Source organism: Coregonus clupeaformis, chromosome 24 (assembly GCF_020615455.1).
Source record: "Coregonus clupeaformis isolate EN_2021a chromosome 24, ASM2061545v1, whole genome shotgun sequence".
NCBI lineage: Eukaryota > Metazoa > Chordata > Actinopteri > Salmoniformes > Salmonidae > Coregonus > Coregonus clupeaformis.
Window position 1 is genome coordinate 11,189,541 of NC_059215.1, and position 27,858 is coordinate 11,217,398.

Below are 27,858 nucleotides of genomic sequence, written 5' to 3' on the forward strand. Positions count from 1 at the left end.
ATAACTGTATGATTACCTGCTACTGTAGAGCAGGTCTTCAAGTCATAACTTCCACTGAAGATGCGTAAGAGATGTCACTATGTTGATTTGGGTTGGGGTAAGTGTGAATTTGTTACATTATTATCATATAGATGGTTTTCACAACTCCCTCATTAAACACAGGCCTAGAAGGTTGGAAGGTTAATTGCGTCAGAATGTACCTATTAAATTGAATTTTCACAAGTGGGACAATTGTGAAATAAAAATGTTACAGTTGCTTCACACTAGGATTTAAAAGTTGTCTTTTATGTGTTTATTTTTTATTTGTTTGTTACAGCACTGTATGTGATGGCCAGTTTAGCCCTATCCAATAGTCTACTAATAATCCAAGCGGACTGCAATGAAGATGTCTCTATGAAGTGTGAAGCTATCCAGGATAAGAGCTATCGATCCGTTACATGGTATAAGGTAGGCTACAGTACGCCATGATAGGTACTGTATTATTAGCTTATCATCAGTGAATATCTTTATTTCAAATACATTCATTTGGGTATTCGTTGATGATGTGAGTAGGTTAGTGGTTAATATTTTAAATAAAAACATGTATATAATTGTGTACTGTAATGACAAATATATATTTTTTATTCGTTTTAACTAGTGCCACATATTACATATTACATAAGGTATTGTTATTAAGTTAGAGCATTTTTTTTTTCACTGAGAGAAGGCTTAAATAATTCCCTCCTGTATGAGAAATTAAATCTACCCACTGGGCACAGACGACAATTCAACGTTTAGTTTTGATTTACATTTGGTTGAGTTGTCAACTAACGTGAATTAAATAAGAAATTGTTGAAATGACGTGGAAACAACGTTGATAGAACCAGTTTTTGCCCAGTGGGTAGTTTGGATCCCTTCCTCTGATAAAATAACAGAATGGATCAATATAAATACATTCTTCTTTTCTCTATGTTTAGCTGAACAACAAGACTGGTATTATCAGAAGAAGTGACGGTGAGAAGCCATATCCCTTTAGCTTTCCCCGACCTGCTAGGTTTGGACCAATGGACAGTCTAGTTCTTCCCAGTGTCAGGCCTGAGGATGCAGGGACTTACCAGTGTCTCCTAGGGGCCAACATAGGACAGACCATCAGAGATTCAAAGGTCACCCTCAATGTATCTACAGGTAAACCTTTACTCGCTATTCTGGTTTGACTTAGAGTAGGCTATGGAAATTGATAGTACTATAACCTAGGTTACAATGAGGGTTGATTGATTGATTGTTTGGATACATTGCTTTAATCACCATACAAGCCACTGGGCCAGGCAAAAATCCAGGTTGCATAGTACAGTACAGGCCAGAGAATAACTCATGAAAGTGAGCATACTGTATCTTTCCTGGTCTTATTAACTCATCATATATCCACAGATTGTGTGATCCATACTACAGTGGCAGTGACAGCTATGCAGAACGTGACTCACACTACCCCACTATGTCCCATACAATTGGTGGAGGTCTCTGTCATATGGACTTCATGTGGATTTTTGATACTGGGCCTTGTCAAAATCGCTCTGTGTCTCATCTCTATGGGGGTAAATCAATATTCTTCACATCCAAATATATTTTCTGTATAGCCTTTATTAGCCCTATTTGGTGTCATGGTAGTAGAATATGTAGCTGTTAGGCTACATTACTGGATATTCTCAAATATTACCTCCTCAAATGTACCATAGGTACAATGACACAAACTAGTGAGTGTGGAGGCTTCTTACTTTAATAATGTGAGTGGTTGTCATGACAGATAACTATCAAAACTCCATAAAGGCAGGGATTTTAATGGCCCAGTGCAGTCAAAATTCTAATTGTTTCTGTGTTTTGTATCATATTGTACAACAGCTGATGAAACTAACACTGTAAAAGTGTGGAAACATTATTTCCTGATAGTTGCTAGTTTAAAATACGATCTACACAGGACCTTCTAATCAGCAGGTTTGCATGGGCGGGAGTTTTGGCTTTCCATGGTGATATCACCATTCGGTAAATTGGTTAATAGACCAATAACAAAGAGAGTTCCAAACCTCTCTGCCAATAACAGCTAGTTTTAAATGTTCCCCTCCCCACTCAGACCACTTCCAGACAGCCTTAGCAAAATTGTTACTTGAGAAATCATTTTTTGCTAAAACAAAATTTCTGCCTATTTTAATGGAAAGTAAGGTACTTAATTGATACCCAGAAATAATTTGATATTGATATAAAAACTTCTGTATTAGGTCTTTAATATTGTAGGTGAGATGACTGTAGCTCAGTTGGTAGAGCATGGCGCTTGCAACGCCAGGGTTGTGAGTTTGTTTCCCATGGGGGGCCAGTATGAAAATGTATGCACTCACTAACTGTAAGTCGCTCTGGATAAGAGCGTCTGCTAAATTACTAAAATGTAAATGTAATGACTCAATAGACAGTAGATCGACTCTGTGAGGTGACATTTACTCTGAAAGCGGGACCTCTCACTCAGCAGCTGCCACCACATCCTCTTATTTTTTTCTCCAAAGTGCTGACATTATATTCATGTATTATTTTTCTCAACAGGTTGTTCGAAACATCAAGAGGAGACATAGCAGATGAAAAATCAACAGCAGTGGTAAATCAAATCTTGGTCAAAAACACACGTTCTGAGCACAGTGGTTTCAAGAACCGCTGGATGTTAGGTCTATGAAAACATTTGTTAAGGTGCGTTAACACAGGCAGCTCAATTCTGATATTTTTTCCAGTAATTGGTCTCTTGACCAATCACATCAGATCTTTTAATATATATTTTCACATCAGATATTTTTCAGTGCTGATTGGATTGGTCAAAAATATCAGAATTGGGCTACCTGTGGAAATGCAGCCCTAGAGAGTTCGCTAGGTCACGTGGATAAAAGTTAACATTTGTGACAGACACAATCTTGCAATAATACTCTGAGCAGTTATCCACCAAATGCAGTTCTCTATACTTATTGTTGACCCTACTTATCGCAGACTACTGTATCAAGTTTATTCTGCCAATACTGGAGGTGATGGGAGAAGATGCATTGTTTTCATTTTCCTTCCAACCACTTTGTGAAAACGTTGATGCTGATGAAGTATGAATCATGTCCAGAATTGCCAGTAGCCCCTGCTAATTGTGCCCTTATTGAGTAAACTCAACGCTGTTCAAACAATGGGATGATGTGATGAAGACTTAGGGCAGGGGTTCTTAAACTTTTTTGGCCCACAACCTAATTTTGATATCTGAAAATTCTCGCGACCCCAACCATGTGAAGAAAATGATGTAATTAACAGCCAATGTTTACCTTTTTTACTTGGGGATATGGCAGTCAATTGGAAAACATTCTAACAGTGTTTCTGATTTTCTTCTCAACTCGCGTCACATACTTTTAATTTTGGGCTATGACAGTCAATTGCAAATTAGTCAGACATAATGTCTCTTATCTTACCATCATTAATGAGATGGGTGTGGCTTGATGCATGTCGCGTCAGAGCTTCTCAAAGTCAGGGGACGTGCGCAACTCATCTCTGCTGGATCGATATTTGGTTTTAATGCAGACGAGAGCACTGAAACCAGCTTCACACACATGAGGTGGCGAAGAGCAGCCTACCATGAGTTTTATGGTGCTTTCAAGACAACTGGGAACTTAGAGAAATACGAGGTCAAATCATGATGTCAGTGATCTTTAGGTCGGAAAGTTGAAATACCCAGTTGAAGCACTTTCCTTTCCAAGTTCCCAGTTGTCTTCAATGCACTGAAGTCAGAAGTCAGAGATTTCCGAGTTCCCAGTTGTTTTGAACACGACCATTAATGCTCAGAGGGAGAAGGCAGGGTATTCCCTTTGAGTCAGGAACCAAAACTCCTCCGTAGTGAACTTGAATGCATTGTCTACAGCATTCGGTCACATGACAGCTCGATCAACTGTTCGATTTCACTTACCAGCATGTCAACTGAGCCAGGATCACAGTCAAACTGATTGGGAAGTACAGTAGGTCCCAAGGTGCTCTTCGAAGCACTTACTGATGCTGTTTTCTGTTATTTTATTTTCATTACACAGAAAGTCAACCAAGTCTGTTTTCTTTACATCCATTGTGAATGACAGTTCCTCTCTTTATGTGGAAAATCTTTCCAACACTCCCCCTCGATAGACACCAAGCCTCGGTGTGAAATAGAACATTGTCATGCTCTGATCCCATATCTCCACATAATTTTGCCAACAGGCGTGCGCACAAGTGGATGTGGTTTGATGTAGTTTACAATCGAAGTTACCTGCTGCAGTATATCTTCAAATTCTGTGCTCAGCTCTTTTGCCGCCAGTTGCTCTCGGTGTATCATACAATGCGTCCATATGGCAGAAGGACGCACATTCATAACTAGAGTGCAGAGGCTTGCACGCCGTCCCACCATAGATGGAGACCCATCTGTGCAAAAGTCCACCATTCGATCCCATATGGAATCTGTTTTTCATCAGTATAGCCATGCAGCACACTGAACATCCTCTATGCCGTTTAATGCTTGGGAATCGTGAGACAGAACAATATGTCCTCGTGAATAGCATCCCCCGACATGTATGGCGAACAAAAGTCAATGCATGGGCAACTCGGCCCTCACAGCTAACGTCCATTTGGAGAGCATAAGCTGGGGAGATTTTAAATCGTTCAGTCAGAGTTTCCTCTTGATTGCTAGCAATAGTATAAATTATTTGTTTAACAGTGTTATCTGACAAAGGTATTGATGTGAGTTTCTGTGCCTTTGCCTCTCCACACATTGTTTTCACCATATCAATTGCAGCCGGTAATATCAAAGTCTCTGCAACAGTGTGTGGTTTCATAGCGTAGTGGGCCTAGCCATTCACCGTGGGAATGATTCAAGTGCGGCCTTTTCCCATGATCTAAAGGCACTCTCTGGCAGAATTGTATCTTTTAGATTTGAATAATTTTCATTTAGATTTTTAAGGTTAACCACATTACAATGATTTTGAGATACAAAGAAGATATTATAATATACACTATATATACAAAAGTATGTGGACACCCCTTCAAATTAGGGGATTCGGTTATTTCAGCCACACCCGTTGCTGAAAGGTGTATAAAATCGAGCACACAGCCATGCAATCTCCATAGACAAACACTGGCAGTAGAATGGCCTTACTGAAGAGCTCTGTGACTTTCAACGTGGCACCGTCATGGGATGCCACCTTTCCAACAAGTCATTTCATCATATTTCTGCCCTGCTAGAGCTGCCCCGGTCAACTGTAAGTGCTGTTATTGTGAAGTGGAAACGTCTAGGAGCTACAACGGCTCACCCGCGAAGTGGTAGGCCACACAAGCTCACAGAACGAGACCACCGAGTGCTGAAGCACGTAGTGCGTAAAAATCGCCTGTCCTCTGTTGCAACACTAAGTTACAAACTGCCTCTGGAAGCAATTTCAGCACAATAACTGTTCGTCGGGAGCTTCATGAAATGGGTTTCCATGGCCGAGAAGCCGCACACAAGCCTAAGATCACCATGCGCAATGCTAAGCGTCAGCTGGAGTGGTGTAAAGCTTGCCACCATTGGACTCTAGAGCAGTGGAAACACATTCTCTGGAGTTATGAATCACGCTTCACCATCTGCCAGTCCGACGGACAAATCTGGGTTTGGCGGTTGCCAGGAGAACGCTACCTGCCCGAATGCATTGTGCCAACTGTAAAGTTTGGTGGAGGAGATATAGTAGTCTGGGGCTGTTTTTCATGGTTTAGGCTAGGCCCCTTAGTTCCAGTGAAGGGAAATCTTAACGCTACAGCATACAATGACATTCTAGACGATTCTGTGCTTCCAACTTTTTGGCAACAGTTTGGGGAAGGCCCGTTCCTGTTTCAGCATGACAATGCCCCCGTGCACAAAGGGAGGTCCATACAGAAATGGTTTGTCGAGATCGGTGTGGAAAGCACAAAGCCCTGACCTCAACTCCATTGAACACCTTTGGGATGAATTGGAACGCCGCCTGCTTGGCAGGCCTAACCGCCCAACATCAGTGCCCGACCTCACTAATGCTCTTGTGGCTGAATGGAAGCAAGTCCCCGCAGCAATGTTCCAACATCTAGAGGAAAGCCTTCCCAGAAGAGTGGAGGCTTTTATAGTAGCAAAGGGGGACCAACTCAATATTAATGCCCATGATTTTGGAATTAGATGTTTGACGAGCAGGTGTCCACATACATTTGGTCATGTAGCGCATATATAATTTTTTGGGGGGTATATTTTGTATTTATTTGGGTTTTGGAAATTCTCCTGCGACCCCATTTTTATATCAGGCGACCCCACTAGTTTGAGAACCACTGACTTAGGGTCAGGCTGTGGGGATTTATATTGTTATGGTACTGTATTGTTATTAACTATGTAGGCCAGAATACTAAAATGTTATAAGGCTCAGGTGTGATTTTTTTCTGTATTCAATTGTATTGCCCCTTATGTATCTCACAGAAATGACTACCTCCCAACAACTGGGTCTGTGGTTTTTTTGTTCTAAGTCTCATTTTAGTATCTAGGCTTATGCAGGAAGTGGAGGGGTTTTACCAGTTTGCAGCACTTTTGTTCGCACAAGAAACACCTACAAAAGGGATTAGAAAACCAGGGCTTAAAAACAAAGGTGTCATTGTACGCTGATGATTCATGTTTTCTTTTAAATCCACAACTTGAATCCCTCCACAGCCTCGTAGAGGATCTAGATACATTTTCTAACCTTTCTGGATTACAACCAAATTATGATAAATGTACTATACGTATTGGATCACTAAAAATCAAAATGTTACATTACCATGTAGTTTACCAATAAAATGGTCTGATGGTGATGTGGATATACTCGGAATACATATCCCAAATGAAATAAATGATCTCACTCCAATAAATTTTAATAGAAAGTTAGCAAAAATAGATAAGATCTTGCTACCATGGAAAGGTAAATACCTGTCAATTTGTGGAAAAATCACCCTGATTAACTCTTTAGTAATATCCCAGTTTACCTATTTGCTTATGGTCTTGCCTACGCCTAGCGAACAGTTCTTAAAATTATATGAGAAAAAAATATTCCATTTTATTTGGAACAGCAAGCCAGACAAAATTAAACGGGCCTATTTATATAATGAATATGAATTCGGAGGACAGAAATTATTAAATATTAACGCATTAGACCTATCACTAAAAGCTTCAGTCATACAAAAGTTATACTTAAATCCGAACTGGTTCTCTAGCAAATTAGTAAGATTGTCTCACCCAATGTTCAAGAATGGCCTTTTTCCCTTTATTCAGATTACAACCTCTCACTTTAAGTTATTTGAAAAGGAAATAATCTCCCAAATATCACTATTTCTAAAACAAGCCATAGAAAGTTGGTTTCAATTTCAATTGAATCCTCCAGAAACGACAGAACAAATAATGCAACAAATATTGTGGTTAAACTCAAATATACTAATTGATAAAAAACTTTTTTTTTTACAAAATTAAAAAAAAAGGTATTATCTTCGTAAATGATATTATCGGTAGGACTGGTGGAGTTATGTCGCACATGCAGCTAACAAAAACATATGGAAATGTCTGCTCAACCCAAAATTACAACCAAATAATTGCAGCATTACCGCAAAAATGGAAAAGGAAAGTGGAAGGGGCAAAAAGTAAGGAACTTGTCTGTCGGCCTTGCATTAAAGAATATAATTGGTTAAAGAAAATTGTGATAAATAAAAAAGTATACCTGTTTCATTTCAGGACCAAAGGGTTGACAGTCGTCCCATATACAGTGGGGAAAAAACGTATTTAGTCAGCCACCAATTGTGCAAGTTCTCCCACTTAAAAAGATGAGAGAGGCCTGTAATTTTCATCATAGGTACACGTCAACTATGACAGACAAATTGAGCATATTTTTTCCAGAAAATCACATTGTAGGATTTTTTATGAATTTATTTGCAAATTATGGTGGAAAATAAGTATTTGGTCACCTACAAACAAGCAAGATTTCTGGCTCTCACAGACCTGTAACTTCTTCTTTAAGAGGCTCCTCTGTCCTCCAATTGTTACCTGTATTAATGGCACTTTTTAAGTGGGAGAACTTGCACAATTGGTGGCTGACAAATACTATTTTTCCCCACTGTAGATTGCAAAATAGTTGGGAAGAGATTTTTGACGTACCGATTCCATGGCATAGTGTTTATGAATTGATACGCAAAACAACGCCGGATTCAAAACTTAGAATTTTTCAATTTAAATTATTATATAAAATTCTTGCTACCAATAGATTGTTATTTATATGGGGGATACAATCTTCCCAGCTCTAAAGATTTTGCTGCGAAGAGACAGAATCATTAGATAATTTGTTTTGGTACTGTCCATTTGTAGCTTGTTTTTGGACACAGGTCCAGGAATGGCTAAAGGATTGCAATATTTACCTGGAGCTAACCCTGCAGATAGCACTACTGGGTGATCTGAAAAGTCATAGTCAATCGATCAATAATATAATAATACTTTTAGCAAAAATGTTTATGTTCAATTTACGAACTGTAGAAACAATGAGAATAGAAAGGTTCAGAACTTTTGTAAAACATCACAGTACATTTGAAAAAATATATGGCAAATAGAAATCCAATATGGATGGTGTTAAGAGATAGATGGGAGGTGTTGAATGGAGCTGAAGGATGGGACTAATAACAACAACTAATAACAACAAGATAACTAATGTAAAGCATACTGTGTCCATAATAAGTATATAGGTTATAGGTTGAGAGCTTTTGTGAAAGAGCACAGTTAGAAAAATATGGCATATAGAGGCAAACCAGATGGGATTGGGAGTCACACGACCAAACAAGGAAACACAACCAAATACAACACAACCAATACCAAACACAACCAAATGAACACACCCTGGCTCAAAATACACAGTCCCGGAGCCAGAGCGTGACAGTACCCCCCCTTAAAGGCGCGGACTCCGACCGCGCCTACACCCCAAGTAGGGAAGGGCTGGGTGGGTATTGCTCCTCGGAGGCGGCTCCGGCTTCGGGCTTGACCACCACCCTACTACAATCCCCCGTAGTGCCCCCAGTCCGATCTGACCCAGTTAGCTGGATCAGGACTGCCGACGCGCACCCCCTGGCTTGGCGCGTGAGGCAGGAATGGACCGGACCTGGCAGACGATACGCACCCTTTGCATGGTGCGTGGAGCCGGAACAGGCCTCACCAGGCTGAAGACTCGCATCCCTGGCTTGGTGCGAGTAGCAGGAATGGGCTGAATCCGGCTGACGACTGCACCCTTGGCTTGGCGCGAGTAGCAGGAATGGGCTGAATCCGGCTGACGACTCGCACCCTTGGCTTGGTGCGAGTAGCAGGAATGGGCTGAATCCGGCTGACGACTCGCACCCTTGACTTGGTGCGAGTGGCAGGAACAGGCAGAATCCGGCTGACGACTCGCACCCCTTGGCTTGGTGCGAGTAGCAGGAACGGGCTGGACCAGGCTGGCGACTCGCACCCCTGGTTTGGTGCGAGTGGCAGGAACAGGCCGGACAGGGCTGACGAAACGCACCATAGACTTGGTGCGGAGAGCAGGCACGGGCCGGACAGGGCTGGCGACGCGCACCACTGACCTGGTGCGGGGAGCTTGGATGGGCCGGACTGGGCTGGCGACGCGCACCACAGACCTGGTGCGGAGAGCAGGAACGGGCCGGACAGGGCTGACGACGCACACCACTGGCTTGGTGCGGGGAGCTTGGATGGGCCGGACTGTACTGGGGACACACACCACTGGCCCTACACCGGGATCTGGAACGGGCCGGACCGGACTGGCAACACACGCCAGTACCTCTCGCTCGTGCCTCTACTTCCTCCATCCCCTCTTCGACCAGTGGCCCCCGTAACCCGACGGCCTCCTCCGGCAACCCACTGGACCGCTCTATCGCGGCCTCCTGCTGGTCCGACGTCGTGAGCCCCCCTAAAAATTTTCTGGGGTTCTCTCCTCTTCGTGGACCAGGCCTCCATCGTTCTCGCCAGACTATCACCCCACTGCTCCAAAGTCCAACCTCTCTCCTCTTCTCTTGGCTTGGCCCAGTCGAGACTCCTACTCAACTGCTCCCAAGTCCATCCTCTCTCTTCTTCATGCTGCTTGATCTGGTTAAGGTGGGTTTTTCTGTCACGATCGTCTAATGAGGGAGACCAAAGCGCAGCGCGTTGAGCGAACATGACTTTATTAAATTAAAGTACTCACTACAAAAAAACAACAAACAATGACAAATCGTGAAGTCCTCAGTTACAATGACTGACAAGGAACAAAAACCCACAACACTAAGGTGAACACTGACAGTTTAAATATGGCTCCCAATCAGAGATAACGAGCCGACAGCTGACACTCGTTACCACTGATTGGGAGTCACACGACCAAACAAGGAAACACAACCAAATACAACACAACCAATACCAAACACAACCAAATGAACACACCCTGGCTCAAAATACACAGTCCCGGAGCCAGAGCGTGACACCATGTCAGGTCCTTGGTGATGTGCACTCCTAGGAACTTGAAGCTTTTGACTCTCTCCACTGCAGCCCCGTCGATGTGGATGGGGGCGTGCTCCCCCTGCTGTTTCATGTAGTCCATGATCAGCTCCTTGGTTTTGCTGACGTTGAGACAGAGGTTGTTATGCTGGTTCCCCACTCTGCCAGGGCTCCAACCTCCTCCCTGAAGGCTGTCTCGTCGCTGTCGAAGATCAGGCCTACAACTGTTGTGTCGTTAGCAAACTTAATTATGGTGTTGGAGTCGTGCGTGAGCACGCAGTCGTGGGTGAACAGAAAATACAGGAGGGGGCTGAGCACACACCCCTGGGGGAGCCCCGTGTTGAGAGTCAGCGTGGCGGAGTTGTTGTAGCCTACCCTGTCGGGAAGTCCAGGATTCAGTTGCAGAGGGAGGTGTTCACACCCAGTGAGTGAGATGACTCAGAAAAGTTAAATTTCTCCATAAGAGTCTCTCACATCCTCTGCTTGTAGGAGGGCACTATGTCATAACACACTCACAGGTGTGAGATCTTAATTTGACCACTATTGTTGCAACAAAATAATCTTGCAGCAACAGGATTTGAACGTTTAGTCTACTTTTCCGCCGATGTTGTGTTGCTTAATCGGTGGTTAGGATATTAGCTGGCCAAAATTAGACTCCATCAGAAGTGTAGTACTGTTAATATAACCTATGTTAGTGCGGGTTTTCAGTGAATTTATGTAATTCCTGCAATGGAGGAAAATTCTTAGCAATAACAGAGTGTTCAGTTAATATCCTACATACAGTATGTACAGCTTGCGTTTAAACCTCTGTCGTAACTGTCTGTCTGTCTGTGCTATGTTTCCATATTTAAAAAAAACATCAGGCATGTATGAATAATCAACAACTAAGAAAAGTATTATTTGTTTCATCCTCCTCCTGCCCATAACAGGCTGTTGCTGTTTCAGTTCCTGTTTCTGCTTTCCTACCTAAAGTTCAAATGAAAGAGCTATAAGTCACTCTTCCCTCATTGTTCTCCAGCCTGTATTGGCCTTACCCTGTGGGGGGTGTGAAGGAATCCAGCTGGTTGGGATGCTGTCCTGCCTGGTGCATTGGCTTGACAGCATCTATTGAGCACACAGAGGCTAACCCTGACTTGACTTAAGGAGATTACACTGTCTGGTAGCATCAGATTAACGGAACATATTCTATGGATCACAAATGCATCAATTTGAAATTTACAGAGGTGTGTCTTCTCATTGAGGGTCAATTGGAATAGACTAGGCACATAGACTACACAAATAGACTTTGTGAAAAAATTTGTACAGAACTCCACCTGTTGGTGATTTTTTATTTTTACAACCAGAACTGTGCTGCAACAATTTGGATATCACATTTATATAATATATATATAATATAATATATAAATAACAAATTGTTATGTAAAAGTCATTTTTCTTAAATAGAAATACAGTCAAAATATATATATATATTTGACATGTCCTGCAGTTTATCATGTGAAAAATCATATAGGTTCATATTGCTATTCCTAGGTAGATGGCAAATCGTGCAGTGCACACACATGTTGAGCTTTTATGCATTCCGTTTTTCTTTAAATACATGCAATGAGATTCATTATCCCTGATTTGATACAGACAGGCTACAGCAGACCAGATTATATACAGTGCCGTGCAAAAGTATTCGGACCCCTTGGATTTCTTCACATTTTATTGTGTTACAAAGTGGGATTAAAATGGATTTAATTGTAATTTTCTGTCAACAATCTACACAAAATACTCTGTAATGTCAAAGTGGAGATAAATAAATGATTTTTTTCAAAATCCTAACTAACATATTGTCGTTGCATAAGTGTTTAGGCAAGTCTAAATTAGTTCAGGAGTAAAATGTGGCTTAACAAATCACATAATAAGTTACATGGACTCACTCTGTGTGAAATAATAGGGGTTGACATGATTTTTGAATGACTAACCCTTCCTCTGTCCCCCATACATACAACATCTGTAAGGCCCCTTAGTCAGGTACTGAATTTCAAGCACAGAATCAACCACAAAGACCAGGGAGCTTTTTGAAAGCCTCATCAAGAAGGGCAGTGATTGGTAAATGGGTAACAATAACAAATCAGATATTGAATATCTCTTTACGTATGGTCAAGTTAATATTTATGCTGTGGATTACATATTAAACCACCCAGACACATCAAAGATACATTCATCCTTCTGAACTGAGCTGCAGAACAGCTCAGGGGTGTAACCATGAGGCCATTGGTGATTTTAAAACAGCTACAGAGTTCAATGTCTGTGATGGCAGAAAACTGAGGATGGCTCAACAACACTGTAGTGACTCCACAATAATGACCTAAATGACAGAGTGAAAAGAAGAATACAAATATACAGAATACTTGCATCTTGTATGCAACAAGGCACTGAAGTAATACTGCAAAAAAACACAGCAAAGGAATACACTTTTTGGCCTAAATGCAAAGCCTTATGTTTGGGGAAAATCCAACACAACACATCACTGAATAACTGCCTCCTTATTTTCAAGCAAGGTGGTGGCTGCATCATTGTATGGGTATGCTTGACATAGGCAAATACTGGGCCGTTTTTCACGATAAAAAGAAACGGGATGGAGCTAAGCACAGGCAAAATCCTAGAGGAAAACCAGTTGCTTTACACCAACACAAGGCCAAATCTACACTGGAGTTGCTTACAAAGAAGACAGTGAATGTTCCTGAGTGGGCAAGTTACAGTTTTGACTTAAATCTGCTTGAAAATCTATAGCAAAACTTGAAAATTGTTGTCTAGCCATGATCCCCAACATCTTGACAGCGCTTGAAGAATGTTTTAAAGAATAATGGGCAAATATTGCACAATCCAGGTGTGCAAAGCTCTTAGAGACTTACCCAGAAAGACTCACAGCTGTAATCGGTGCCAAAGGTGTTTCTAACATGTATTGATTGACTCAGGGAGCTGAATACTTATGCAAGGACACCATTTTAGTTATTTAATTTCTATTGATCTTTAAAAAATGTTTTAAAAAATTATTCCACTTTGACATTACAGAGTATTTTGTGTAGATTGTATATATATATATATATATATATATATATATATATATATATTTATTTTTTTTAAACAATTAAATCAATTTTAATCCCACTTGAAATACAATAAATTGTGAAGAAATCCAAGGAGAATTAATTTAGCACTGTAAGTCACCCTATTGTTTTTCTTTCTTGTTTTTTCTTAATCTATTTATATTCACATTCTGCTAATGTGTCTTACTTGCAGTCAAAGTGAGAAGATGAATATTTCTAATTCATAAAATAAGTCACACATGGAGTTTAATCCTTCACTTTTTACTGTTTCCTCCTCCATTTTCACAAACACTACATACAGTGGGGAAAAAAAGTATTTAGTCAGCCACCAATTGTGCAAGTTCTCCCACTTAAAAAGATGAGAGAGGCCTGTAATTTTCATCATAGGTACACGTCAACTATGACAGACAAAATGAGAAAAAAAATCCAGAAAATCACATTGTAGGATTTTTATTTAATTTATTTGCAAATTATGGTGGAAAATAAGTATTTGGTCAATAACAAAAGTTTCTCAATACTTTGTTATATACCCTTTGTTGGCAATGACACAGGTCAAACGTTTTCTGTAAGTCTTCACAAGGTTTTCACACACTGTTGCTGGTATTTTGGCCCATTCCTCCATGCAGATCTCCTCTAGAGCAGTGATGTTTTGGGGCTGTCGCTGGGCAACACAGACTTTCAACTCCCTCCAAAGATGTTCTATGGGGTTGAGATCTGGAGACTGGCTAGGCCACTCCAGGACCTTGAAATGCTTCTTACGAAGCCACTCCTTCGTTGCCCGGGCGGTGTGTTTGGGATCATTGTCATGCTGAAAGACCCAGCCACGTTTCATCTTCAATGCCCTTGCTGATGGAAGGAGGTTTTCACTCAAAATCTCACGATACATGGCCCCATTCATTCTTTCCTTTACACGGATCAGTCGTCCTGGTCCCTTTGCAGAAAAACAACCCCAAAGCATGATGTTTCCACCCCCATGCTTCACAGTAGGTATGGTGTTCTTTGGATGCAACTCAGCATTCTTTGTCCTCCAAACACGACGAGTTGAGTTTTTACCAAAAAGTTATATTTTGACCATATATCATCTGACCATATGACATTCTCCCAATCCTCTTCTGGATCATCTAAATGCAATCTAGCAAACTTCAGACGGGCCTGGACATGTACTGGCTTAAGCAGGGGGACACGTCTGGCACTGCAGGATTTGAGTCCCTGGCGGCGTAGTGTGTTACTGATGGTAGACTTTGTTACTTTGGTCCCAGCTCTCTGCAGGTCATTCATTAGGTCCCCCCGTGTGGTTCTGGGATTTTTGCTCACCGTTCTTGTGATCATTTTGACCCCACGGGGTGAGATCTTGCGTGGAGCCCCAGATCGAGGGAGATTATCAGTGGTCTTGTATGTCTTCCATTTCCTAATAATTGCTCCCACAGTTGATTTCTTCAAACCAAGCTGCTTACCTATTGCAGATTCAGTCTTCCCAGCCTGGTGCAGGTCTACAATTTTGTTTCTGGTGTCCTTTGACAGCTCTTTGGTCTTGGCCATAGTGGAGTTTGGAGTGTGACTGTTTGAAGTTGTGGACAGGTGTCTTTTATACTGATAACAAGTTCAAACAGGTGCCATTAATACAGATAACGAGTGGAGGACAGAGGAGCCTCTTAAAGAAGAAGTTACAGGTCTGTGAGAGCCAGAAATCTTGCTTGTTTGTAGGTGACCAAATACTTATTTTCCACCATAATTTGCAAATAAATTCATAAAAAATCCTACAATGTGATTTTCTGGAAAAAAATTTCTCGATTTGTCTGTCATAGTTGACGTGTACCTATGATGAAAATTACAGGCCTCTCTCATCTTTTTAAGTGGGAGAACTTGCACAATTGGTGGCTGACTAAATACTTTTCCCCCCCCCACTGTATAGGCATAAGTACGGGCCTAACCTTTTCTTACTTCAGGAACTGTTTGCATTTCATCCAAGATAGCATTAAACAACTGGCATGGATTAAGTATTTTTGTTGTTGTTGTGATCTTTAAAAATGAGGTGGGAAGACAGTTGATGTGCAGCCAAGCTGGAGATGCCAATATTCAGGGTCATAGCAGGTAAAAAGCAAATAGGGTGCAGGGGGAAACCCACAGGGGAAACCTGTCCTTTGGGAATGGCCGAAGTCTAGCCAGGTTTGTAATGTGTCTTTGAAGCGCACTTGCTATTTTATTTGGATTAACTGAATGGAAAATGTTGACACTGTCCCTTTTTTTAGCATCTAAGAGCACAGTTGCTTAGTTGCACTGTCTGCTAAGCGTAAACCACAATGTCATGGTATAATCACAATTAGCCTGGGGATGAGGGTTATTGTTATGTCTCATGGCTTTCATAACCACGTCTTTATAACAATTCAATAATGATGACATGGGAGACGGCAATCCGTTAAACTATTGGCATCTCAACATACACAACTCCTATGAAGCTCTGCGGCAAAAACCCAATACACAACAGTTATGGTTAGTCCATTGCCTGTAGCTATGGCTGACTGTCTGTCTCTAACCTTCTCCTCAACTAATCTGCATGCACCCTGTTATTCTGATTATGTTATATAGCAGGAAGAATACCTAGTAATATATTTATATGAGTAAAACTTTGCTTGTGCAGATCACAAACTCTTTATTACCTTTGCTGAGGAACCTTTCTTCCTTTAAGAAACTTTAATACTAATAGGTTTCCACACTTACTGTATTTTCCACACATATTCACCACAAACCAGTGGTTATGTGTGACACATGTTATGACACTAGAGGGCACCTCTGCATCACAGAGAATAGTTCAACTGTGGAAAGCACTGCTTATTCCTGTGACCAAGAGCAATAGAGGGTTGGCTCTGACCTCTAAGAGGCCGTCAGTCGTGCCAGCACTGAAGAGACCGTTTCTGGCCAGGGTAGTTATAAATGGCTTTAGAAAGTTGAATAGAGAGGGAGCTACTCCTGTGGGAGAGAAACGAGCCTGCCATTGACTTCTATTGAGCATTGCCAAATCAGGCAGTTGGCTACCAAGTTTTTCTCCTGCTTTTAACAACAATGTCTTTTAAAGTAGCCAATGTCCTCACTTCACATTTGTCACTTGGTAGATGGAGAATTTACGGTTAGGCCAATCGCTTATAGCAACATTTGTAGACATTGCGTTGTTGCGCGCGCAATGGTGGGAGCCACCAATGAAATCACCAATGAACTGAAGTCACCTCTTTATTAAACCAGCCAATAAAGGCAATATAATCTATCTATCAATTAAATACCTAAAACAATTAAAGGCAGCCCAATTCTTAGCTCTGAAAAAGATCTGATGTGAAAAGATCTGATGTGATTGGTCAAAAGACCAATTAGTGGGAAAAATATCAGAATTGGCCTGCCGGTGTAAATGCATCCTATTTAAACTGTGTATAGCCAAGTGTTACAGATTACCATTGTAATCTCCATGTATTTGGTCTCCATTTGTTTCCAAACATATGATTTCTGCTCAATTCGGACCTTTATGGCACATGTCCGTGGTAAGCTTGTCCTATAATTTCAAGATCGCTGGTTCAAGTTTACATGGTTTACCTATTTGGTTCAAGTTTACATGGTTTACCTATTTGGCCCCATCCCTTTTGTGATCAACCATGGATGGGTTGTTGGCTATAAGATCCCATGATGATGGAAGCAGTTTTTGATGACTGTTGACATGGCGGGCATCTGTTTTGCAGGGAGGAACCAGAAAGACAAGACTACTGGAATTCTTAACATTTTGGTTATTATCAGTAAAATAAAATAAATCACCTACCAATGGTGCAACCACAGAGCAAGCTCAACTTGCGCGCGCATCCCTAATAACTTGAACAATGCGTTATGAGTTAACCTGTAAACCAATAGTTAATCTTATCCAAGAGTGCAAAAACAACGGAGTCAAAGTGATAAAACTGAGGCTTCAAAGTTCTGCACTCAAGCGTCACATAACAAGCTTTGGCGCTCTTCGATAAAGGAATATTCGGCATGGAAATGGAAACAATAACAATATTCGCTAAGAAGCTTTGGTGCATCAAGAAACAACTTATTATTTCCCTCACTCCGCTTATTCTTCTGCCGTTAATTTTTGGTCTACCGGAAAAGGTAAGTGGTTATTGGAAGAAACACAAATCTTGTTACTCTAACCATTTATTTCTCTAACTCAGAAGAAAAATTAGTTTTTGTAACTGTATTTAACTAAGCCAAATTGCTGAACCATATCAAATTGCCATGACCTACTACTGAAAGTCAGGCACTGGTTAAATACAGTATTGCCACATAGCCTAAAACGGATATGATTAATAATATCCACACCTGCCTTTAAATCTGAACACCCTTTAAACCAACATCTGTTGGAATAAGACTTCACTGAAATTAGAATCAGGATCATAAGACTTGTCCCATTAGATTTAAAACCTAAAATTGGTCAACTAGCATTATTCTATCATTTTCATCTGGTCTAGGTTGATAAAGTTAAAACTAAAACAGCAATCCTTACATCAATAACTGAACCCTAACTCCATTCCTCCATCTTAATCATAACCATAGCCCAATCTGAGCCCTAACCCAATTATTAATCACTTCAGAGGCTTATTTATTTACAATTCCCCCCTAATTTTGCAATTCCAGCCACAGAAAAAAAGTAAATTCCTTGTATATTTGTCTTTCCACAGCGTGATACAAACATTAATGAAATAGATCACCTTTGGCTTTTACTCTGAATGTTCACCAACATGTTTCTGTTATATTTTGCAGGAGGGGAAATGTCTGTACGTGGTGCTGCTAATGGCTGTGTTCTGGTGCACAGAGGCTCTTCCCTTAGCTGTCACTGCCATGCTACCTGTTTGCCTCTTTCCAACAATGGGAATTCTTCCATCTAAAAAAGTCTGCCCTCAGTACTTCCTCGATACCAATTTTCTCTTTCTCAGTGGTCTTGTGATGGCATCAGCTATCGAGGAATGGGGTCTGCATCGCAGAATAGCTCTGAAAGTTCTTAAGATTGTTGGAGTCAAACCAGCCTGGTGAGAAGTCTATATCGCCATATACATTTACATTTTACATTTACGTCATTTAGCAGACACTCTTATCCGTATTATTTTTTTTTTTTTTTTTTTTTTTTTGGGGTGGTGGGGTGGGGTAAGGGGGGGGGTTAGAATGATTACTTTATCCTATCCCAGGTGTTCCTTAAAGAGGTGGGGTTTCAAATGTCTCCGGAAGGTGGTGAGTGACTCCGCTGTCCTGGCGTCGTGAGGGAGCTTGTTCCACCATTGTGGTGCCAGAGCAGCAAACAGTTTTGACTGGGCTGAGCGGGAACTGTGCTTCAGCAGAGGTAGGGGAGCCAGCAGGCCAGAGGTGGATGAACGCAATGCCCTCGTTTGGGTGTAGGGACTGATCAGAGCCTGAAGGTACGGAGGTGCCGTTCCCCTCACAGCTCCGTAGGCAAGCACCATGGTCTTGTAGCAGATGCGAGCTTCAACTGGAAGCCAGTGTAGTGTGCGGAGGAGGGGGGTGACGTGAGAGAACTTGGGAAGGTTGAACACCAGACGGGCTGCAGCATTCTGGATGAGTTGTAGGGGTTTAATGGCACAGGCAGGGAGCCCAGCCAACAGCGAGTTGCAGTAATCCAGACGGGAGATGACAAGTGCCTGGATTAGGACCTGTGCCGCTTCCTGTGTAAGGCAGGGTCGTACTCTCCGAATGTTGTAGAGTATGAACCTACAGGATCGGGTCACCGCCTTGATATTAGCGGAGAACGACAGGGTGTTGTCCAGGGTCACGCCAAGGCTCTTCGCACTCTGGGAGGAGGACACAACGGAGTTGTCAACCGTGATGGCGAGATCATGGAACGGGCAGTCCTTCCCCGGGAGGAAGAGCAGCTCTGTCTTGCCAAGGTTCAGCTTGAGGTGGTGATCCGTCATCCATACTGATATGTCTGCCAGACATGCAGAGATGCGATTCGCCACCTGGTTATCAGAAGGGGGAAAGGAGAAGATTAGTTGTGTGTCGTCTGCGTAGCAATGATAGGAGAGGCCATGTGAGGATATGACAGAGCCAAGTGACTTGGTGTATAGCGAGAATAGGAGAGGGCCAGAACTGAGCCCTGGGGGGACACCAGTGGTGAGTGCACGTGGTGCGGAGACAGCTTCCGCCACGCCACTTGGTAGGAGCGACCGGTCAGGTAGGACGCAATCCAAGAGTGAGCCGCGCCGGAGATGCCCAGCTCGGAGAGGGTGGAGAGGAGGATCTGATGGTTCACAGTATCAAAGGCAGCAGACAGGTCTAGAAGGACAAGAGCAGAGGAGAGAGAGTTAGCTTTAGCAATTCCTTGCTTTCTATATACAACAGTAATACATTTATAATCATTGATATTTTGCAATTAGTTTCCATTATCTAATATGAATCCACTGCATATGGCAAAATATACATAATCTTGTTATCAGAAATGTTATTGATAATCATTGTATTATTTTGCCACTCCACTTACAGCTGGTCCATGTGCCCATCTCTCTCCCCATACAGGTTGATTTTGGGAATGATGATCACCTCTGCCTTCCTGTCCATGTGGCTCAGCAACACAGCAACAACGGCCATGATGCTTCCCATTGCTAACGCCATCCTGGAGAGCCTCTTTGGGGACCTGGCCACTCTGAAAGAGAACTGCAAGGTGAAAGAGGAGACAGAGGGTGAGTTGCTGTGTAAGGTTTCTCCAACTGTCCCACACACATCTAGTGAAAAGATTAAGACCCATATAGTAGCTAAACCAGGACAAATTTGCTCTATCGACACTGAAGGGGGATAATTAATGCTAATTGTTTGTAGTGCTTACCCAGGGGTGTCAAACTCATTCCATGGAGGGCCATGTGTCTGCTGATTTTTGTTTTTTCCTTTCAATTTGTGTCCAGTTAAGACCTATACAACCAGGTGAGAGAAGTTCCTAACTGATCAGTGACCTTAATTCATCAATCAAGTAGGAGGGAGGAGTGAAAACCCACAGACACTCGGGCCTCCGTGGAATGAGTTTGACACGAGGCTTACACAGACAAACAGACTATACTTCCATTTTCTATAGCTAAGAGTGATGTTTCCACATTAAAACTGTAATATGTAACTCGGGGTGTGAACTTTGTACAACTACTGTACTTCTTCCATCATATTGCCTTCAGAGCAGAGGTATGTCAAGTTATTCAATATTCAAATGGTAATTGATTGATTATGGTATCCGCCTTTCAAGTCATTTTTTAAATATGACAAAGGTCTACAGACAACCTACTTAGAAAACTGGAACTCACAGGCTTTGATTACATATAAATTGTTAAATATCTCTGTTATACATTTAAGTCATTTAGCAGACGCTCTTATCCAGAGCAACTTACAGTTAGTGAGTACATACATCCTTTTTTTTTTATACTGGCCCCCCATGGGAATCGAACCCACAACCCTGGCGTTGCAAACCAATTGAGCTACATCCCTGCCGGTCATTCCCTCCCCTACCCTGGACGACGCTGAGCCAATTGTGCGCCGCCCCATGGGTCTCCCGGTCGCGGCCGTCTACGACAGAGCCTGGATTCGAACCAGGATCTCTAGTGGCACAGCTAGCACTGCGATGCAGTGCCTTAGACCACTGCGCCACTCGGGAGATTATAGCTTGTCTCATTCATACTATAGCTATGGATACTGTAGCATCACAGTAGTTGGTTTATGGGAAACACATTGATTCTCCATAGAGGCAGTTACACTTAGATAACCCCCTAAATCTCCTTCAAATTGGTCTTCAATATGAGATTATTATGTCTAAGCCTGTCCTTAAAAACATTTTGTCATTTGTCACCACAGAGTAAACAAACAATGGAGAGAATAACTCTAACACAACCTGTTTACTTCAACATCCATCAGGTCAATCACAAGTAAAGCTGCATTCACTGCCCTCTGAAAAACAGATCTTGTCTATAGACGGGTAAGAAAGCAAGCATAAACAAACTGAACAATTTAAGCTCTCATGTTGGATTCATGGTTATCATGTAGCTATTTACTAGCATTGTTATAATCTGTTTGGTTACATTTCCCTATATTATATCTGAAGATCTGATGGGATGGCGCGGTCAGATGGGAGGACTGCACAGGAGATCAGGACAGAGTCAGAGTACCAGATGAAGGTGTGGAAAGGCTTCCTGATCTGTATCCCGTATGCTGCCAGTATCGGTGGGACTGCCACCCTGACAGGCACTGCACCAAACCTCATCCTCATTGGACAACTTAAGAGGTACCCAAGTTGAAGACTTGACTGATCTCACTTTCTCCTACTGCATCTGTACATACCCTCTCATAGACCTCACAGGTCCATCAGATAGAGCAATAAAGCAATAAAGTCTGTTATGTTTCAGAATTCAGAAGTTTCTCTTAAAGGCCCAGTGCAGTCAAAAACGTGATTTTCCTGTGTTTTATATATACATTGAGTATACCAAACATTAGGAACACCTTCCTAATATTGAGTTGCACCCCCCCCCCCCTCCCCCTTTTGCCCTCAGAACAGCTTCAATTTGTCGGGCATGGTCTCTACAAGGTGTCGAAAGCGTTCCACAGGGAGGCTGGACCTTATTGACTCCAATGCTTCCCACAGTTGTGTCAAGTTGGCTGGATGTCCTTTGGATGGTGGACCATTCTTGCTACACATGGGAAACTGTTGAGCGTGAAATACCCAGCAGCTTTTTAGTTCTTGACACAAACTTGTGCGCCTGGCACCTACTACCATACCCCATTCAAAGGCACTTAGATTTTTTGTCTTGCCCATTCACCCTGTGAACGGCACACATACACAATCAATGTCTCAATTGTCTTAAGGCTTAAAAATCCTTCTTTAACCTGTCCTCCCATTCATCTACACTGATTGAAGTGACATCAATAAGGGATCATAGCTTTCACCTGGATTCACTGGTCAGTCTATGTCATGGAAAGAGCAGATGTTCTTAATGTTTTGTATACTCAATGTATTTCCACACTATGAGGTTGGAATAATACTGTGAACTTGTGAAAATGATGATAATGCCCTTTTACTGTAAGAGCTGTTTGAAAAGACCGCCTGAAATTTCAGCCGGTTTTGGTGTGATGGAGTTTTGGCCTGCCTGGTGACAAATTAGTCAATAGACCAATAAGAAAGAGAGTTCTAAACCTCTCTGCCAATAACAGCTAGTTTTCAGTTTTCCCCTCCCCACTCAGACCAACAAATGAAAAACAAATTACAGTAAGGTACTTAATTGTTACCCAGAAATGATTTGATATTGAGGACCTTTAAAGGCATATGACACCAACCTGACAACCTGAGTTAGGCTTTAACTGGCAAATAGCTGTGTTTGAAGAACATGTTACATTTTAGACCATAAAATATTAATTTTTTCATGTTTGCTGTACCATTTTTGACAGTTGCTTCTTTGTGTTCTAGTTACTTCCCAGAGTGCGACTTGATAAATTTTGGCTCTTGGTTTGCATTTGCCTTTCCTCTCATGGTGTTCTTCCTCATCTTGGCATGGCTGTGGATTTCTTTCCTCTACGGGGGCTTGAATACACGGTATGGTGGTCAAATCAAATCTAAGTACCTCATAAGTGTGTAATATAAAAACGTGACCATAGATGATCACATAGGCAGTCTGTGCTAGAGTTCTAGGATTTTTGCCTGTACACTTTAAAAAATAATATGAAGTAATACATTCTCCTACCTGTCAGATACTTTCACACTATTTTAATACTATTTGTTGTGTTCAGGTTGTGTGTGAAGAAACAGGACGAAAGAGCACAAGCAGAGAAAAAAGCAGAGGCTGTTATTGATGAAGACTACAGAAAACTAGGCCCCATAAAGTAAGGGACTCTAGCATATCTCTAGACTAAATCACAGGCAACATGCTCTAATCTTAAATCATACCCTATACCAGGGTTGGCCAATTCTGGTTCAGGAGGGCCACATTGTTCGCATGCTTTAGATTGTTTATTTTAATCAGTTGGATGGAACAAAATCCTGTTACAGCCCTCCAGGACTAAGGATGACCCCTGTTCTAGACCCTCTGTACTATGTGTCAGTAGTAATGTAGAATTTCTCAATGACAACAATTTCCATCTTCCATTTTAGTTTTGCAGAAGGAGCCATCGCATTCTTTTTCATTTTGTTTGCCGTTCTCCTGTTCACAAGAGATCCCAAATTTGTAACTGGATGGTCCACATTTTTCAACAAAGGGTAAGTGAGATAAGCTTACTAAAAGCTAACAATCCACTGCCCGTTACCTAGGAAATGTTTGTTTAATTCACTGGAGGCATGAGGAAACCAGCTGCATCATGACTTCTTCTTCTCTGATCCTCTTCCTACTGTAGGTATGTGTCAGATGCGACCACAGGAGTGATCATTGTGTCAATCCTATTTTTCTTCCCTTCCCAGAAGCCCTCTCTTAGCTGGTGGTTTGATTCTAGAGGTCAGTACTGGAAAGGACATGCCCCAAATAATAAGAAATAGGTTTTCGGATTATGTAGATGTAAAATACCACTGCCTCAAGTCATACCGCCTTTCTGTACTGATATAGAGGACACATCAGATGTTTTCAAATCAAAATATTAGATGGAGTGAAGCAGCTGTATACATATACTGTAGATCAATGGTTTTAAACTCAAATTATTATTCATTATACCATGGCATTGTTGAATACTTGTTTCTGATTGGCTTGAAGGGCATTCTAGAGCGTGCATTATTTCCCTATAACGCACAGTATATTTGCACTGTAGAATTCAATGGCTATAGTTCATTCTTACATGTTCTATGTTTGAGATGCTTTTGAAAGCAAAAGTCAAATTGCTAGCGCTTTGTGGAACACACCTACGTCGTTCATTATTGTCCTCATTATTTTCCATAGAACGCATAGCCCCTTGCTGATTATCCCTTACATCATGCCTCACCAGAAATAAATTACAGTACAGATGCAGTATCCTAATTTGATCATGCTGTTGTTGCAGGAATTTTCGGGCATATCAGGAAATGCTAACTTGTAGTGTATTCAAGGTTTAAAAAGGCTTTTAACGTTTGTAATTCCTTCTTTAACATTTCAGACTTGATTTGCCCTAACGAAAAATGTATCAACCTCTACAAAAAATGACAATTAATTATAATCCACATAATAACTCACATTTCCAGTTGCTGCAGGATTATTCTCCTGCTGTAGCAAACTGGCTCAAATTAAGATCCGACATCTGTATCATTGACGACTATTAAAGCAGAATAGTTTTTAGAATTCTTTCATTAGTCAATTTCTGAAGTGCAGAACTTGTATTGGCTCTGTTTTAAGGTACTGTAAATCACCTGAGGAATGTTAATGACGTAGATTAATGAGTCTGAGCAGCATTCTGCTGTGAGGTAAGTAAGACTGTAACCCCTCTGTTTGTGTGATTATTATTAATCTCTCAAAAATGTGTCGCCACACAAAACATTGAACTTATTGGCACATTAAACATTTCTGGCACAGCGGTACCCGAGAGAAAAACAAAACCCCAGCCATGGGCATATTTTGACCCTTAACCCCTACCTTCAGCCTTTTCTTTATTACCCCTTTTCAAAGCCCCTTGCAGGTTAGATATTCTGATATTTCAGTGGTTGACCTGGATTCGGCTGGTGGGCAGAGGTTAATTGTACACCCTGTCATGTTTTCCACAGCATCAAATACTCCATATGTTCCTCTCCTATCATGGAAGAAAGCACAGGAATGTGTCCCATGGAATATCATTCTGTTGCTGGGTGGAGGCTTTGCCATGGCCAAGGGATGTGAGGTAAAACCATAGCATTTACATATAGAATCATTATGCCCTATGGTTAAAACCTGTTGATGTTTAATGATGCACATAGACATGAAATCCCTTTAACTCACATTTATATCTGTTGTGTGGTGATTTAAATACTTTTTGACCTATTTCTGCTACTACTGAGACAGGGGCTGTCTGTTGACGCTCTGTCCCTGTTGTATAATATAGGAGTCAGGACTGGCGGCGTGGATAGGAGCCTACCTCCAGCCTATTGCCCAGGTCCCCCCTGCTGTGGCCGTCATGTTCATCACAGCTTTCCTGGCCTGTTTCACAGAGTTTGCCAGCAACACCGCCACCATTATCATATTCCTGCCCGTCATCGCTGAACTGGTGAGATGTCATCTATGACATGACCACAACATTCAACGTTTAGTTCAGCAAGACATGTATTTTGTGTGTAGTATTTGAATATCCCTTGTTATCTACCATAAAGCCTTGAACTACATTGGATTACTAATTCATATGGAAAATGGGGAAATAGGTGCTCTCTACTCTAATCTCCCACTGCAATTTACCTTTTTAGTGTTTGCCATGGGGTTAACAGATCCGTCAGTGTAGCACCATGGCTGTTGGGTCTATTTGTATGTCTGTTGGACATTAACTACAGTTATCAGTAACCAGGTGTCTTTGGCTGGGTGTGACAATGTCCTGCAGAATCATTCAATATAAGCAATAGTATCACCCACCCAGTATCATCCAGTATCACCATGACAAGTGCGCCATACTTACTTATCTTCAGTGAAATTCCTAAGCCAAATACATTACTACTAACAATTTGGAATATCATTGCCACTTATTATTAGTTTGCATGAACACAATTTTGTCAAAAGAATAGCAACAAATGTGTTTGTCTCCTCTCTACAGGCTATGTTTATCAAGGTGAACCCTCTTTACTTTATGATACCTGCGACAACAGGATGTTCATTTGCCTTCATGTTGCCAGTCTCCACCCCTCCCAACTCCATTGCCTTTGCATCTGGCCATCTTTTGGTGAAGGACATGGTAAGATCCTTACGCCGACATACTGTATGACCATATATCAGACTGTCCTTAAAATTACATGTACTGTATTCTAGCAGATACATCTGTTTGGTTTCTCTATTTACAGGTGAAAACAGGCTTTGTGATGAACATTTTGGGCATTTTATCGGTTTCTCTGGCCATGAACACTTGGGGTCGTGCCATGTTCAGTTTGGAGACTTATCCAGACTGGGCTCATCCAAGCAACATGTCCAGTACTGTCACAGATATACAGTTCCCCTCCGACTCACCTTTTAACCTTACTAGTTTACCATAGAGCTGAAGCTTATCCGGTACAATTATTACACTGTATTATACAGTAAATACGAGATCATAATTTCTGAATATGTACAAAAGTCAATAACTATAGACTTGGGGAGAATTAGCTGTTACTTTAAGTAATTTAGCCTATGGTGTGATGGCTATACCATGTTGCTAAGGTATTGTACTTTTCGATCGGTCTACTGTATATGAGTTTAGATTTTTTTTAAACTGTTTATATTTTGTTCAGGCTCTCATTGTGCTCTACTTACTCTGTCATGTAGATTATACCAAGTTCTATCAGCTAATTTTCTTGTTTGTCAGGAACACCTGCTCTCCCCAGATGTGTCCAGTGTTTTGCTTTGATTTGTTTTAGGTTCCATGCCATGTTTCCATTGGAAGTTCATTTGTTTGGGCAGGGCAGGGGGGCGACAGAATAGACAGTGTTGGTCTGTCTGTTGTTTCATTCTCTTCCACAGTTATACAACAAGTCATGTCGGACATAGTTTTTGTCCAGACACCGGTGATGTCTGTCTCATCTGTCGCGATGCTTGCATCTTAGTGACCTCTGCTGGTCATTGTGCCACTATGCACTGTTCACTGTGTGTGTCTCATACTGTACCTCACTGTAACATTCCCTGGATAGTGTTTGTGGTGGTAATCCTTATTGATTAGTGTGTTAGCAAGAAAATGAACACTCATCCTCCAAGTCCTCCACCTACTGGTAAATGACACTTTAACTCAATCCTCCATTGATCTTTAGTTGTATAAGCTGTGACTGTCTTGATGCACAACAGGAGTTTGTGAGTTATTCATAAAATATACTTACCTAGCCCATGGGGTCACTGGCTGCACATGTTTTAACATATGTTTGTAATTGACACACAGAAGGTCATTTCTAATTTTTCTCATGTCTTTTAAAACCAGAAATCATGATTTTCTGATCTTATTTTATTTGAAATAATCATTAGAAATGTGGTGTGGAAATCGAAATAAGTATTTTCTACCATAGTTTGTATTTAGTGTAATACATTTAGCTTTATTGATGCAAATTTTGTAGATTTGTTATTTTCTTAATACTTATCTTGTTACCAAATAAAACAGAACGGCAAATGA

At 41.4% G+C, this 27,858-nt stretch overlaps 1 protein-coding gene across 2 annotated transcripts; it reads left to right on the forward strand.

Moving 5' to 3' along the window:
* Positions 1–27,858, forward strand: LOC121538047 (solute carrier family 13 member 3). 2 transcript variants are annotated; one of them, XM_041845788.2, is made up of 17 exons: positions 1–97; positions 317–447; positions 957–1,164; positions 1,408–1,571; positions 2,566–2,617; positions 18,388–18,653; positions 20,152–20,315; positions 21,526–21,586; positions 21,713–21,892; positions 23,069–23,194; positions 23,389–23,481; positions 23,750–23,854; positions 23,989–24,086; positions 25,316–25,428; positions 25,630–25,791; positions 26,326–26,463; positions 26,570–27,858. In XM_041845788.2, the coding sequence occupies exons 6-17, from the start codon at positions 18,418–18,420 to the stop codon at positions 26,756–26,758; spliced, it is 1,665 nt and encodes a 554-aa protein (XP_041701722.1). In that variant the 5' UTR covers positions 1–97; positions 317–447; positions 957–1,164; positions 1,408–1,571; positions 2,566–2,617; positions 18,388–18,417; the 3' UTR covers positions 26,759–27,858. The 2 variants fall into 2 exon arrangements, with proteins under 2 accessions (XP_041701722.1, XP_041701721.1); XM_041845787.2 differs by lacking the exons at positions 1–97; positions 317–447; positions 957–1,164; positions 1,408–1,571; positions 2,566–2,617 and adding an exon at positions 15,523–17,736.